This window comes from Dunckerocampus dactyliophorus, chromosome 15 (assembly GCF_027744805.1).
Source record: "Dunckerocampus dactyliophorus isolate RoL2022-P2 chromosome 15, RoL_Ddac_1.1, whole genome shotgun sequence".
Taxonomy (NCBI): Eukaryota; Metazoa; Chordata; class Actinopteri; order Syngnathiformes; family Syngnathidae; genus Dunckerocampus; species Dunckerocampus dactyliophorus.
Genome location: NC_072833.1, coordinates 23,141,172 through 23,156,361, shown reverse-complemented (window position 1 = coordinate 23,156,361; position 15,190 = coordinate 23,141,172). Strand labels below are relative to the sequence as shown.

The following is a 15,190-nucleotide window of genomic DNA, read 5'->3' as shown; positions in this document are numbered from 1 at the left end:
CAAATTAAAATTTCAAGGGATACAACTTTTAAATCGGTCAAATTTGACACGAGGGCTCATTCAGTAGTAATACGTCGCTTGTGGGGCAATGCCTCCCTCTGGTGGCCATATTCGGAACAACACCAGAAACGCTCCGTGACGTCAGGACGTCTCTGGAAACGAATGCCACAAACCAAAGCCTTGCCACTCAAACACGTTCAGTCATTTTAAGTTGAATAAATGTATTAATATACATATTTTAAGAAAGGCGCCTTATAATGACATGTGACCCCCGCCCCCAAGAAAAACGGTTGGGCGGGACTTATAGGAAACGTTAGGAGGAGGAGCATTGGCAGCTAGAAAGCGTCACTCGTTAAACAGGTTCCGAGGTGTCAACATAAGGACAAAGAACGTTCTTTTGTGGATGTAATTCATATCTTTGGAGCTTTGAAGGAATAAACTGACCAAAGGGTAAGTTGGGGGCTTGGCTTTTGTGTGTCCAGCTGAAAAAAACACCGTTTTTGCGTCAAATCCTTGGAAGACAGGCAGGGAGGAGCTAGGACGCGTTGACGTTGTAATTGAGGTTTAAAAGTTCGTCACTGTTGCGTCCAAGAACGCACGGAAATAGTCTTGACCGTAAATGTTGCGAAACGAGGTTAAAGAGTAGAATTTTAAAAGAAAAGAGAGAGAAATAAGAACCACACCCCGCCTAGCTAGATTCAAACTACGCCCACTTTGCTAATCACATATCCTGGCCCCCTAAATGTAATAATGTGGTAATTTTATTTTCTTTAAGCATTTGTCTATGTATTTATTTAGTTCTTGTTTTTACAAGCACTTACAATTTATTGTATTTATTTATTTAGTTAATTATTTCTACTTTTATATTATTGCTTTAGTTCATTTATTTAATGACGGCTTGCACAACATTCAAAAGAAAAAAAATCTCGAAAAATAAGAGATTTTAAAATTTAAATTACAATTATTTATGTATTTGTGTATTTTTTTCCCATTTATTTTTCAGTTCCTTTTTTCCCCCCCCTTCCGTAAAAAGAAAAAAAAAATTCAGTTCCTTTTTAAACATGCAAAATTTTCAAAAATGTAACTTCCTAATCCTAAAATGTTTGCAGATGGAGGGTTTTAATCTCCATGTGGAGTTTGCATGTTCTCCCCAGGTGTGCCTGAGTTTTCTCCGGGCCCCAGGCTTTCTCCCACGTTCCAAAAATAAGCATGTTAAGTGAATTGGAGACTCTAAATTGTCCACAGGTGTGGATGTGAGTGTGAATGCTTGTTTGTCTGTGTGTGCCCTGCCAGTGGCTGGCGACCAGTCCAAGGTGTGTCGAAATCAGCTGGGATAGGTTCCAGCTCACCCGTGTATTGAAAATGCACGGATGGATGGGTTTGCAAAGCAGGGTTTTTTCCGCAACATGTAATTGATCGTGGCGCAGCGCTACGACAAATTAAAAGCCGTCACACCTTAAAAATTAGTTGTTGTTTTTTTTGTTTTTTTTTAAAGTGAAAAAGTGTTTGCCCCCTTCCTAATTTCTTATTTTTTTGTGCATGTTTGTCACACTTAAATGTTTTAGCAAATTTAAATATTAGTCAGTGACAACAATACTGAACACAAAATGCAGTTTTTGAATAAAACTTTTTATTATTAAGGGAGAAAAAAAATCGCAACCTACGCCCTGTGTGGAAAAGTTATTGCCTCTCGTTATGACTGAGATTAATTGAGATCTATCAGTCTGGAAAAGGTTATAAAACCATTTCTAAAGCTTTGGGACTCCAACAAACCACAGTGAGAGCCATTAGCCACAAATGCCGAAAACATGGAACAGTGGTGAACCTTCCCAGGAGCGGCCAGCCAATCAAAATGACCCCAACAGTGCAGCAAGGACTCATCCAAAGGGTCACAAAAGACCCCACAACAACATTCAAAGAACTGCAAGCCTCACTTGCCTCAGTTAAGGTCAGTGATCATGACTCCACCATAAGAAAGACACTGGGCAAAAACGACCTGCATGGCAGAGTTCCAAGACCAAAACCACTGCTGAACAAAAAGAACATCGAGGTTTGTCTCAATTTTGCCAAAAAACATCTTGATGATCCCCAAGACCTTTGGGAAAATACTCTGTGGCCTGACGAGAGTAAAGTTTAACTTTTTGGAAGGTGTGTGTCCCATTACATCTGCCGTAAAAGTAACACCGCATTGCAGAAAAAGAACATCATCCCCACATTAAAATATGGTGGTGGTAGTGTGATGGTCTGGGGCTGTTTGGCTGCTTCAGGACCTGGAAGACTTGCTGTGATAAATGGAACCATGAATTCTGCTGTCTGCCAAAAAATCCTGAAGGAGAATGTCCGGCCATCTGTTGGTGACCTCAAGCTGAAACCAACTTGGGTTCTGCAGCAGGACAATGATCCAAAACACACCAGCTAGTCCACCTCTGAATGGATGAAGAAAAACAAAATGAAGACTTTGGAGTGGCCTAGTCAAAGTCCTGACCTGAATCCTATTGAGATGCTGTGGCATGACCTTAAAAAGGTGCTTCATGATGGAAAAGCCTCCAATGTGGCTGAACGACAACAATTCTGCAAAGATGAGTGGGCCAAAATTCCTCCCCAGCGCTGGAAGAGACTCATTGCAAGTTGTTGTTGTTGTTGCTGCTGAGGGGGGCCCACACAGGGCCATGTAGTTTTGGATTGTCTTTCTCCCTTTTTAATAATAAATAGTTTTTTTAAAAATGCATTTTGTGTTCAGTTGTGATGTCATTGACTAATATTTCCATTTTTTGATCTGAAACATTTAAATGTGACAAACATGCAAAGGAAAAAACAAATCAGGAAGCGGGCAAACACTTTTTCACACCACCGTAAATCTCACGAAAAAACTATTGAGTCTCAACTTCACCAACTTCACTCTTTGCTTTTTTTTGGTCATTTTTGTTGTTGTTTGTTTTTGTACATTTTCTTCTTTATGACTTTTTTCCCATAATATTATGTTTTCCCCAACCTAAGTTTTTATTCTTTATTTTGTTTTGTCTGTTTCTCATAACATTATGACCTTGAAAAAACCCCAAAACATCTCTCTTTAATATTTCAACTGTGTGCTACTAAAATGTCGTTATATTCTTTATTCGCATAAAATTTACTGTTTTTTTTGTTACATTACAGTTTTTTTCTCTTAATACTTTGACTTTATTTTTGTAAAATTACTGCAGATTTTTCAATTTTGGGTGTATTTTTTTTTTTATTTTCCTATTTTATAACTGCTTTATTTGCAGCTTTTTTCTTGTTAATTTAAGACTTTTTTGTCTTCATATTTTGACTTTATTCTTGTAAAATTGCAGCAGTTTTTTTTATTTGTGCTGTTTTTTTTTTAATGGTCCAACTATTTCAACTTTCTTCTTGTGAATTTTCTTCTTGTATTTTATTCCCACGATATTCTGACTTTGTTCTCGTTACATTATAACTTTTTCCGCAACCTAATTTTCCAAAAATTACACCTTTTTTATTTGTTGTTTTTTTTTTTTTTGGTTTTCAGAATATTCCAACTTTAAAAAAATAACCTCTTTGTTTAATAGTTCAACTTTATGCTCCTAAAATGATGTTATTTTTTCCTCATACAACTATTTTAAAATTTTTGCTGATTTTTAATATTTCAACATGTAATATTTTGACTTTAGTCCAACTTTATTTTGTTTTGTTTCTCATAATATTATGACCTTAAAAAAACTTTAATACAACTCTATGCTACTAAAATGAGATTATATTTCTTCACAATATTATGAGTTTATTGTTATAAAAATGCGACTTTTTTGTCGTTATAATACGACACTTTTCTCTTCATATTTGGACTTTTTTTGTTTTTGTTTATTTGTGCTTTCAACTTTCTTCTTGTAAATGTTCTTCTCGTCATTATGACTTTATTCCCATAATATTTAGACTTCATGACTTATGTGTAATTTTCCAAAAATTACAACTTTTGTTCATTTTTATAATGTTATGTGTTCTTTGTAATATTTCAACAGTATGCTACTAAGATGACATTTTTTTAATTCTCATAAAATTATGACTTTTTCTTATTCGATTACAACTTTTTTCTTTTAATATTTTGACGTCATTTTTGTAAAATTGTTGCTGATTTTTCCATTTTTGCTGTTTAAAAAAAAAAAAAAAAGTTTTCTTGTTAAATCATACTGTCAGAATGTGGTGTTGGCCAATAAAGAAACAGCCGTGGGCCGCAAATGGCCCCCGGGCTTCACTGCGGACACCCTGGGGCTTAACCGATTAATGGACTCGATTAATGGACGAAGAAAAACGATAGTTGTGGTTGCAAGTTGTTGACCTTTTGTCTTGTTACTTATTCTGTTGATAGTGTCAACATGAGTGTTTGTGTTTGTGCTAGTTTTTCCATCAGGGTGTTTGGACCGCAGCAGGAAGTGCCACCCAGTCCCAACTAGTCCCCTCTCATCATGTCTGGTCAGTGCCCACACTACATGTTTACATGTTTTCATGCCTTTTTCAGCATTTTAAAAATGATTTTTGTCAACATTTTGTGTGTCAAAAAATGACATTTTGCACAGTTCCTTGCTCGATTGGGTTAGCCCACTACAAGTGATGCTTGTCATGTGAGAAACGCTAATCTTGTTACGTTGGCTTCAAGATGAGAAAGGAGCCCTTGTGTGTCCAGGCACGGCTAATGTCTGTGTTTGCTATCTTTGCTAGGCTATCCCAACCAGGCCCCCTACCCAGTGCCCCACCACGGGGGCCAGTCGGTGGCCCCTTACCCCGCTTTTCAGGGCGGCTACGGCGACCCCGCGCAGGCCCCACCTCCAGGTTTTAACATGGATTACAACCAGGGTCAAACACCTCCTGTCATGTTTCAGCCGGGACCCGCCCCCGGTGGGCCCCCCATGTACGGCGGTGGCCCCCCACAGGGGGCATTGGCTCCAGCAGAACTGGTCCCTACTGCTGCTACAAGTGTGGTTGCTGTCGGGGTCCCGCCAGGGCTTGAATACCTCACACAGGTACAATGTTTAAATGGTATCTGCATGGAAGTAGGCTTGGGAATCCGAGGAAATAAACTAAAAAGGTGAATTCAACTTATGGCACGTGGTGTCTTTGGACGCAACCCCTCATTGCTCATAATAACAAGGTTAACGTGTGATTCAAATGTTCTGCTACGATGAAAGCAACTAGTGTTAGGTAAATAGATTTTCAGACATGTGTGCTATCTTTTAGCTTGATTGAAATGTTCAGTTCATTTGGAGCTGTTAATACTTTAAAAATATATTATAATCCTGTCCTGTCTTTCTTTCTTTCAATAAAATACAGTAAAAATGGGCATACTTCAGGCACAGTTGCAAATGGTCATTAATCATGATTAATTAATTTGAAAACTGTGATTAATCAGATAACATTTTATCATTTGACAGCTGTAATTTACAGTAATAGAGCTCGGTCAAGCATAAGCTCGCGCTGTACTTCAGAAAAATAACTCTTATTTTGGAAAATGTACGTTTTTTTTTTTTAAGAACAAAGTAACGATTATTATATTTCCAGTGTGTATACATTTGGACGATATTTTTACATTATTCCTAATTTATTCTTTATTAGTTTTACCTCCGCCAAGTGGTTATGTTTTTGCTGACATTTATCTGTTTGTTTGTGTTCAAAATAACTTTGAAAAGTTCTGAATGGATTCAGATGACATTTTCAGGAATTGTCGGAAATGGGATAAGGAAGAACTCATAACATTTTGGGGTTGATCCACATCACCGTCTGGATCCAGGAATTTTTAAAGGATGATTTAACATTGCAAGATAGGACCATTTTGTGCGTATAACTCCACTAAAAATGGTCAGAGCGCTTGGGGAAATAAATCCAGGACAAGTTTCCAACAGGTTCTACAAAATATCAAAGACTGATCCAAAAAGTGTAGGATTATTATTTTGGTGTGAATCACAATATGGGGGTAAATATGGCGCTTATCTTATTCTGTCACAACAAATGCAGGACGAACCGTGCAAAGAAGCAATGCATATGTTATATCACTGTCTTTTGTACTATTCAGCAGAACAATGTGGGCTGACCCTTTTTTTCTGCTTTCTGACCTTTGAGCAAGACATTTTTCCATCATCTTAAAGACAAAAACTAAGATAGCACTACCGTGCTTGGTGAATAGTTAACAGAGGTGTCCAATGTGCGGCCCGCACCACATTCTAAAAATATAATTTAACAAGATAATTAAAAAAAAAAAAAAAAAACACAGCAAAAATAAAAAAAAAAATCAGCAGTAATCTTACAAGAATAAAGTGAAATATAGCAAAAGAAAAAAGTTGTAATCCAACAAGAAAAAGTCGTAATTTTAAGAGAATAATGTCGTAATATTATGAAAAATACATTATTTATTTAAAGGTCGTAATAGTTACAAAAGTAAAAGTTGTCATTTTTGGAAAATTGGGTTGCGGGGAAAAAGTTATGTTACGGGAATAAACAAAAAATATTCTGGGAAAAAAGTCATAATTAGTAGAAGAAAATGTAGAACTAGAGAAGGATTGGGAGAGAGCAGACCTTTGCCAAGCGCTTTAGTTGTGATTCACACCAAAATCATAATCCTACATTTTTTGGATCAGTCTTTGATATTTTGTAGAACCTGTTGGAAACTTGTCCTGGATTTTTTTTTTTTAATCCAAGTGCTCTGACCATTTTTTGTGGAGTTAAATGCACAAATGCCAAAAATGGTCCTATCTTGCAATGTTAAAGAATCCTTTAAAAGATTCCTGGATCCGGATGGTGATCCGGGATCACCCCCAAAATCTAATCAGTTCTTCCATATCCCGTTTCCAACAATTCCTGAAAATATCATCCAAAGCCGTTCAGAACCTTTCAAGTTATTTTGAACACAAACAAACAAACCGATAAACGCCAGCAAAAACATAACCGCCGCGCTGCGCTATGCTTGGAGGAGGTAATAACAAAGTTGAAATAGAATTTTTTTTTTAAAGCTGTAATTTTATGAGAATAAAGTCCAAATATTCACAGAAAAGTCATATTCTTATGAGAAAAAACACAATTTTACAAGAATAAACTTTTAATATTGTGAGGAAAAAAATGCCATTTTAGTAGCGTAGAGTTCAAATATTAAAGAAAAAATATGTCGTGTTTTTTAAAGTTGTAATTTTATGACTAGGCCTGTCACGATAATGGATATGTCGATGTATTGAACTATTTAAATAAAACAGGTCGGTAATTATGAGCCCTGGATAAATGGACATTTACGTGTATGCGCGTCTGAGCCATCTGCTAGTCTCTCTGTGCTACACAGGCTGAATGATAAGAGGGTTCACTCTGCTTGTGTCTGTGCACATTGGCTCTATAGGAAATGAACACAGAAGAGAGTGAGCATCTTCTCAGCCACCGTATTAAGCCTCTTTGTCCCAGTAGTGGAGGCGGGAGCTACGTACATCGAGTGCGAGCAGTTAGCAAGCAGACGCGAATATGAATGAAGGCACAAAAGTAATCATTTGTAATGATGTCAACGCTTACTGAGGCGTTTGATTGGCGGAGTAAATATTCAACGAAGCATCGCAAAATGGCGCGCGTTCACAGGGTCGCTCGCTACATTGCAAAAGAAATGCAACCTTTCAATACGGTTGAAAAGCCAACAGCAGGAATTGTCGGGGAGATATGAGCAACATTTTAGCTCACTCTCTTGTCTGTTATCTACGGGGCCCCGGAGGGGACATGGAAAGAAAAAAAATGAGCGAACTTTTGCGAGATTTGCATTCCCTAGCAAAACGGTTTAAGGGCATTGCTCTTCCACGTACGCGTACTTACTGCGGTAAAGTTAGAAACATATTCACAGATTCAAACTTCCGGCATCAATAACTCCCAAGTGAATGATTCTAACACAGTAAACCAAACCTATTTCAACACAGACAAACAGCTACAACCCAGTTTTTATCAAAACGAGCCGTCTTCGGTGCAGTCTGACTTATATTGATCTCGAGGAGAAGCCGGCAGCGAGACCGGAGCGCAGGGACCGTCTACAAATGTCTTCTTCTTCTTCTTCTTCTTCTGTATTATGGCGGTTGGCATCAATTTTGCCAACTCCTCGGTAAGAAAAATAGCTATTGGCTGTCATGGAAGGCGATACATGACGTTGTTGGCTAGTTTGTATGTTTTTTGCATATGATGTTGTAAGAGATGTAGGAAAAAACATAAGAATGATAGATGAACATTAATATAGATTTGAACACAAAAAGAGATTTAAGAAAAAGTTATAGATATTGGGGGAGGGGAGAAAACAACAGCAAAAATGTGAGGAAAAAAGGGTGAAGTTGATACTTATATGCTTTATCACATAGCTGAGATACAGTATTGTCTAGAAATATTTTTAGCATACAGGAACGTGTATTGCTTCACAAAATATCAATAAATATCATTTCGACCCTCGCTGGAAAAGGCTTGGAGTCCCCTGAGTTAACATAATATCAAACTACCACAATGTGACGCCTGTGTCTTTTTATTGATTGCTTTTAGATCGACCAGATTCTCATCCATCAGAAGGTGGAACTCCTGGAAGGTACCTCCTTGTTTTTGTATTTATTGATGGAACAAATGTCGCAATGTGCTTTTATGGGACGCGTTTTTCTCGTTGTCAGCATTCATCGGCTTTGAGTCCAACAACCAGTACGAAATCAAGAACAGCCTGGGCCAGAAGATCTACAAAGCCAAGGAGAAGAACGACTGCTGCACCAGGAACTGCTGCGGCTCGCTTCGGAGTTTCGACATGAAGATCAAAGACAACTCAGATCGTGAGGTCATCCGCCTGGTGCGGCCTTTTCGATGTGTTTCCTGCTGGTGTCCCTGCTGCCTGCAAGAGGTGTGCTAGTCTACGAGTCACCAAGCGCCTTCTTAATAGCCTCGTAATAACGGATAGAGTGCCGATTCATATGTCGCGATGTCAATATCACGTTTAATGGTTAACCATGCTGGAGTTTCCATCAGTGTGCCTCAAGAGTGATTCAAATTTTCTGTCGCCATTTTTTGTAAGACTCTTTCGGTGCACAGTGCGAGTTTTCTGTCGCCAAATGACGGCCCCAAATGTTCTGTCGCCAAACGACAACCCCAAGTTTTCTGCCACCAAATTAACATCGCTGCCAGATTTCTGTCATAAAATGAGCATGTCTAGTTTTTTGTTGCCCAATAAGCGCTGCTAATTTTTTGTTGGAAAATGAGAACCCCAAATTTTCTGTCGAAAATGATAGCCCCCAGTTTTCTTCCGTAAAATGCAAACCCCAAGTTTACTGTTGCCTAATGACAAGCCCAGGTTTTATGTCGCCAAACAACAACTCCAAATTTTTGTGGCCAAATGAACACCCTTGCAAGATTTCTGTGTTAAAATGAGCACCTCAAGTTTTCCGTTGCCACATGAGCACCCCGAGATCTCCATGGTAAAATGAGCATCGCGAATTTTCTGCCGTAAAATGCGAACTCAAAGTTTACTGTCGCCTCATGACAACCTCAGGTTTTCTGTTGTCAAATGAGCAACCTTGCAAGATTTCTGTCGTAAAATGAGTATCACAAATTTTCTGTTGAAAAATGAGAGCCCCAGATTTTCTGCCATAAAATGAGAGCGCCCAGTTTTCTTCCGTGAAATGAGAACCCTCGCAAGATTTCTGTGGTAAAATGAGCCCCTCAGGTTTTCTGGTGACAAATAAGCATCACACATTTTTTTGTCGGAAAATGAGAACCCCAAATTGTCTGTCGAAAATGAGAGCCCCCAGTTTTCTGCCGTCAAATGCGAACCCCAAGTTTTCTGTCGCCAAACGAGAACCCAAAAATTTCTGTCGCCAAATGAGCGACCCTGCAAGATTTCTGTCGGCAAATGAGCACCACAAATTTTCTGTTGAAAAATGAGGGCCCCCAGTTTTCTGCCATTGAAGTGCGAACCCCAAGTTTTCTGTCGTATAATGCGAACCCCAAGTTTACTTTGAAGATTCAAGAGTTTTATTGTCATGTGCACAGTAAAACAGGCAGTTCTGCTAAGCAATGAAATTCTTATTCTGTTCATTCTCCCAAGAAAAGAAAGAAAACACAAGAAAAAGAATAAGAACATAAGAAACATAAATAGCAATAAATTAAGCAACAACAACAGAAGAGACATTAATACAGATAAATAATACAAATAAATAAATAAAGTCGCTAAATGAGGAGCCCGGAGTTTACCAGGAAATGAGAACCACAGGTTTTCTGTAAGTAACCACCGTTCCAGGTCAGATTTCCTCCTTCCCAGCAAAGGTCGCAGGCAGAAGGGTGGCCGGTGAAGCATTTTATTTATTGGATTCGTTTCCGTCGCATGTCCGGCTTCATTTGCCAGCTGTCCTCCTCTAGTGGTGTAGCAAAAAGGTGTTCTCTTACCTCTTTTGTTTTCCCTGTGTGCAAATCAACAGCATGTGGATACATGCGATGTCACGATACGGTATTAATTACGTTCTTGTATCAACACGCACACAGGTGGCCCATTCAGTCTCGGCTCAGTCTTGTGTCTTCACCGGAAAGTCAGCAGGTTTTAGTACTCAAAGACTTTTAAGTGTCTCAGAAGCTGGCTTAAGACTTCCGGCGTCGCTGCTTTTGGTCTCTGAGGTGGGATTGACTACAGTGTATCCTGTTCTGGCTCACAGGTTAAGCTGGAGCCCATCCCACCTGTTTATGGGTGAGGGACTGGTAGCATTTGTGCAGTAGCCACCCGCGTTCGTTTTCTGTGTTGCGTTGGTGCTGAGGAAAGCTGGAGCCTGCCCTCGTTTACTGATGTAAAGGCCCGTTGGTCTCATGGCTCCAGCTTTCTAAGGCGCTAAAAGGTTTCTTTTTGTGTCCACATGTGGCGATCAGCTCAGGGTGTTGTCAACGTGGCTGGGGTAGGCTCCTAAAGCGCTAAATTGGTATGCAAAATGATCGTGGATTTTTTTTTTGTTTTTTTTTAATGCCTCGTGACTAACCGGCAACACGTTGAGGATGTCATCCATCTTTAAACCAAAATTAGCTGAGGTAGGCTCCAGTATCCTGAAGCGCTAAATTGGTATAGAAAATGTGTGTGTGCTTTTTTTGTGCCATGTGACTGACTGGCCGCCAGTCCAGCGTGTTAGCCTTCTTTTTAACCCAAGTTAGCTGTGATAGGCTCCAGCTTGCCTCAATGGTAAAACAGTATAGAAAATGAGTGTGGATGGGTTTTTTTTGTCTACACTGTATATGTCATGTGACCAGTCCAGGGTGTGTAGTCTTCTTCAAACTTAGGTAACCTGGGGTAGGCTCCAGCTTCCTCAGGGGCTAACATTATAGACAATAAGTTCTGTGTTTAATTGCCAACAAGTCGAGGATGCGGTCCACTTTGAAACTGAAGTTAGCTGGGATAGGCTCCAGTGTCCTAAATGTGTGTGTATGTGCGACTGACCATCAATTTTCCCGCAGTTGGAGGTCCAGGCCCCACCGGGCACCACGGTGGGCTACGTCAAACAGGACTGGCACCCTTTCGTCCCTCGCTTTTCCATCCAGGATGCCAACAAGGAGACCGTGATGAAGCTGGAGGGTCCTTGCTTCGCCTGTAACTGCTGCGGGGATGTCAGCTTTGAGGTGAGCTCCAGCAGGAAAGTTGTTATCTGGTCAAGATATGGTTAGCATGCAAAGTGTGTTGTTGGTTCTTCTTTTTTCTTTTTTTTTAGCTGAAGAGCAAAAATGGCGGCCAACCCATCGGTCGCATCACCAAGCAGTGGAGTGGACTTTTGAAGGAAGTCTTCACCGACACCGACAACTTTGGCATCCAGTTCCCTCTGGACATGGACGTCAGGATGAAAGCTGTCCTCCTGGGGGCATGTTTCCTTATCGTACGTACTTCCGCCTTTTGGGGTTTTTAACTACAGTGGAACCTTGCTTAGCATCCACCCCGGTTAGCGTGTTTTTCCAGTCTACGTCGAAAAAGTTATGCCACTATTTTGCCTGGGTTTACGTACATTTTCCAGTTAGCGTAAATCACGGCACGCATCTTGTCGTGTTCTTAATAGACTGCGTGGGTCCAACTGTGTTCTTTATGTATTTTTATCACAAAACATCCTAGCTTGCTAACAGGATGGCACAAAAACACAACACGTTTTTAAAGTTTGACATGCATAAACCAAGTCTTCCATCCATTCATCTTCTTCCGCTTACCCGAGGTCGGGTTGCGGGGGCTGCAGCCCAAGCAGGGAAGCCCAGACTTCGCTGTCCACGGATACTTCACCCAGCTCCTCCCGATGGCTCCAGAGGCGTTCCCAGGCCAGTTGAGAGACATAGTCTCTCCAACGTGTCATGGGTCTTCCCCGAGGCCTCCTAACGGACGGACGTGCCCTGAACACCTCACCGGGGAGGCGTCTGGGAGGCATCCTGAACAGATTCCCGAGCCACCTCATCTGGCTCCTCTCAGTGTGGAGGAGCAGCGGTTCTACTTGGAGTTTCTCCCCAGTGACAATGATTCTCACCTTATCCCTGAGAGCCCAGCCACCCTATGGAGAAAACTCATTTCGGCCGCTTTTACCCACCATCCTGCCCTTTCGATCACTACCCAAAGAAAAAGTCCCGATAGGACTCCTTCTTCAGCTTGACGGTATCCCTCACTGCTGATGTCCACCATCAGGTTCTGGGATGACCGCCACGACGGGCACCGACCACCTTACGGCCACAACCCCGATCAGCCGCCTCGACAATGGAGGCACAGATCATAGCCTACATGGACTGAATGTCCACTGCCTCCCTCGGAGCATGGTCAAAGCTCTCCTGGAGGTGGGAGTTGGAACTCCTGATTGGGGACTCACAATGTGTTTGGGCCTGCCAGGTCTGGCTGGCATTCTCCGCCACCATCACAGCCAACTCACAAAGTCAATCATCGAATTGCGGCCCCGGGTGTCCTGGCACTCGTATGCTTGAACAAGGTGTTTGTTATGGACAATCTTTGATGAGCACGGAAGTCCAATAACAAAGCACCGCTTGGGTTCATATCAGGGGGGCCATTCCTCCCAGTCACCCCTTTTGCCACCCCTGCCAGTGGTCTCCCACTGCTGCCACACCAGAGTGGAATAAAGTCCAGCCCCTCTTGAGCGGAGGTGAGTCCGACTGTATCTAGGTGGAACATCTCCACCTCTCGCACCAGCTCAGGCTCCTTGCCCACCAGGGAGGTGGCATGCCACATACCAGCAGTTAGCTTCTGTAGCTGAGGATCGGACCGCCAAGGTCCCCGCTTTCGGCTGCCACCCAATTTTGCAAGAATAAAGAAAAAATTTTGTAAAGTTTTTTTTTGTGTGGAAAAAAAATAACTTATTGTTGTGAAGTTCATCTTATGAGGAAAAACGGCAATCATGAAATTGTAGTTTTACGAGGAATGATCCATTTATCCAAATCAATCGTTATTGTTCGTGCATAAAACAATTTCACGACTAATTGCACTGGAAATAACTAAATTGTGTACTTTCTGTGTGTGTTTTTTTTGTGCAGGATTTCATGTTCTTTGAGAAGGTGGGTGAGGCCAACCAGCGCAGCACTGTCTTTTCCTAAAACAGGAGGGGAAAAAAACCCAACAACAACAATATATCCGTCCATCCATGGTGGCATTGTATATGCAATATGTATAATATTTCTCATTTGTACTTGTTGCCATAGCAACTCAAGCCAAATACCACTAAAAAAAACCCATACTGGCCTTCAACTTTAATGCCTGTTTCTTATTTTGCAACGTTAAGACTTTACCATATTGACCACAGCAGAGAGAACAAACAGACATCTCTGTCTCTCTTCCTACTACTTCTGACACTTTTATACTCTTGCTTTTATACTTCTTTTTTTTTTAAACATTGTAATGCAATTAAAGCTCTACATGCAGAAGCCGAAATAAATCCTTGTGGAAATGATGAAGTACTATATGCTGCTGTGTATGTTTATTATTTATACAATATACACAGCATACATGAGTCAGCATTCACGGCCTCACAAATTTGCAGCTTTTTGGTCCAAAAATTATTTTTTTTCAGAAAATAGTTTTTTTTGCGCATGTCATTTACCATAAGTTGGTAAGAACTACATGCGTGTTAAGTACGTGATAATACAGGTAAAATGTCATTTTGACATTATCGTAATAAGACTACTTTTTCCCCAACTTAATTTTCCAAAAATTGCAACTTTTTCTTTGTTCTGTTTGTTCCTCACAATACAACTTTTTTCTTTTTAATTTTCCAATTTTATGCTATTTTTTTCCCCAATTTTATGCATTTTTTTTAAACATTATGACTTTACTCTCTTAATATTTGGTATTTGTTCTTGTAAAATTACATTTTTGTCAATTTTTTCATTTTTGTTTTACAAATACTTCAACATTGTTCTAGTGCACCTTTAAATGTTATAATACATTTTTTTTCAATATTATGACTTTATTCTCACATTTTGACATTATTGTAATATTACAACTTTTTCCCATCATAATTTTAACAAAAATAGCTACTTTTTTAGTTGTATTTGTTTCTCATATTAAAACTTTTTCCTTTAATTTTCAATTTTATGCTATTTCTTTTTAACATTATGACTTTACTCTCAATATTTTCTTTTATTCTTGTAAAATTTGGGAAGATTTTGGAACGGATTAGGCTATTTACATGTATTTTACGCTTCGTATAACAAAAACCCTATAACATAAATGTTCTTGGAACGTTGTAGGGGCGTCTACTGTATACTGTGTATGGTTTTTCGGCCATACTTTGTGCTCTGGTGCTGATAGTGTGAATTACTACTGTAATACAATTCTTATCTTAGCCATCTGAAAAGATCAAATACGTTGTTTTTGGTGCCTAACTGTTTCCCAAGTATATTAGTGCGTGTGTGAATGCATAAACGAGAGGCATTAACTTACATTTCTTTCTAGAAAGGCGTTTTATGAAGTACATTTCCTTGTTTTCACTTACGGCGCAGCCTTTCTTGGCTGCGACGCTGACGTACTGCTCAGTGAAGCGGGGTCTACGCACTGATCTGTACTAATAAGTCTGGATTGCTCATACGTCGCACCCGCCGGTACAAGCCGCTGAAGCCAAAGAGACGCCATCTTACCACTCACATCTCGACTACATTGGCACAGCGTACATAGTGTACAAAGCAGATGAAGAGGCTCGCAGAACATCTATGTTTTACATTA

The 15,190-nt window shown here is 40.1% G+C and overlaps 1 protein-coding gene across 2 annotated transcripts; it reads left to right on the top strand.

Moving 5' to 3' along the window:
* The first annotated feature begins 299 nt into the window (after positions 1-299).
* LOC129194908 (phospholipid scramblase 1-like) lies at positions 300-13,941 on the top strand. 2 transcript variants are annotated; one of them, XM_054800424.1, is made up of 8 exons: positions 300-450; positions 4,388-4,461; positions 4,708-5,009; positions 8,527-8,569; positions 8,649-8,869; positions 11,455-11,616; positions 11,706-11,867; positions 13,507-13,939. In XM_054800424.1, exons 2-8 carry the CDS (start codon positions 4,455-4,457, stop codon positions 13,564-13,566), a joined length of 957 nt encoding a protein of 318 aa, XP_054656399.1. In that variant the 5' UTR covers positions 300-450; positions 4,388-4,454; the 3' UTR covers positions 13,567-13,939. The 2 variants fall into 2 exon arrangements, with proteins under 2 accessions (XP_054656399.1, XP_054656400.1); XM_054800425.1 differs by lacking the exons at positions 300-450; positions 4,388-4,461; positions 4,708-5,009 and adding an exon at positions 6,842-8,101 and having other exon boundaries at positions 13,507-13,941.
* Positions 13,942-15,190: the final 1,249 nt, after the last annotated feature.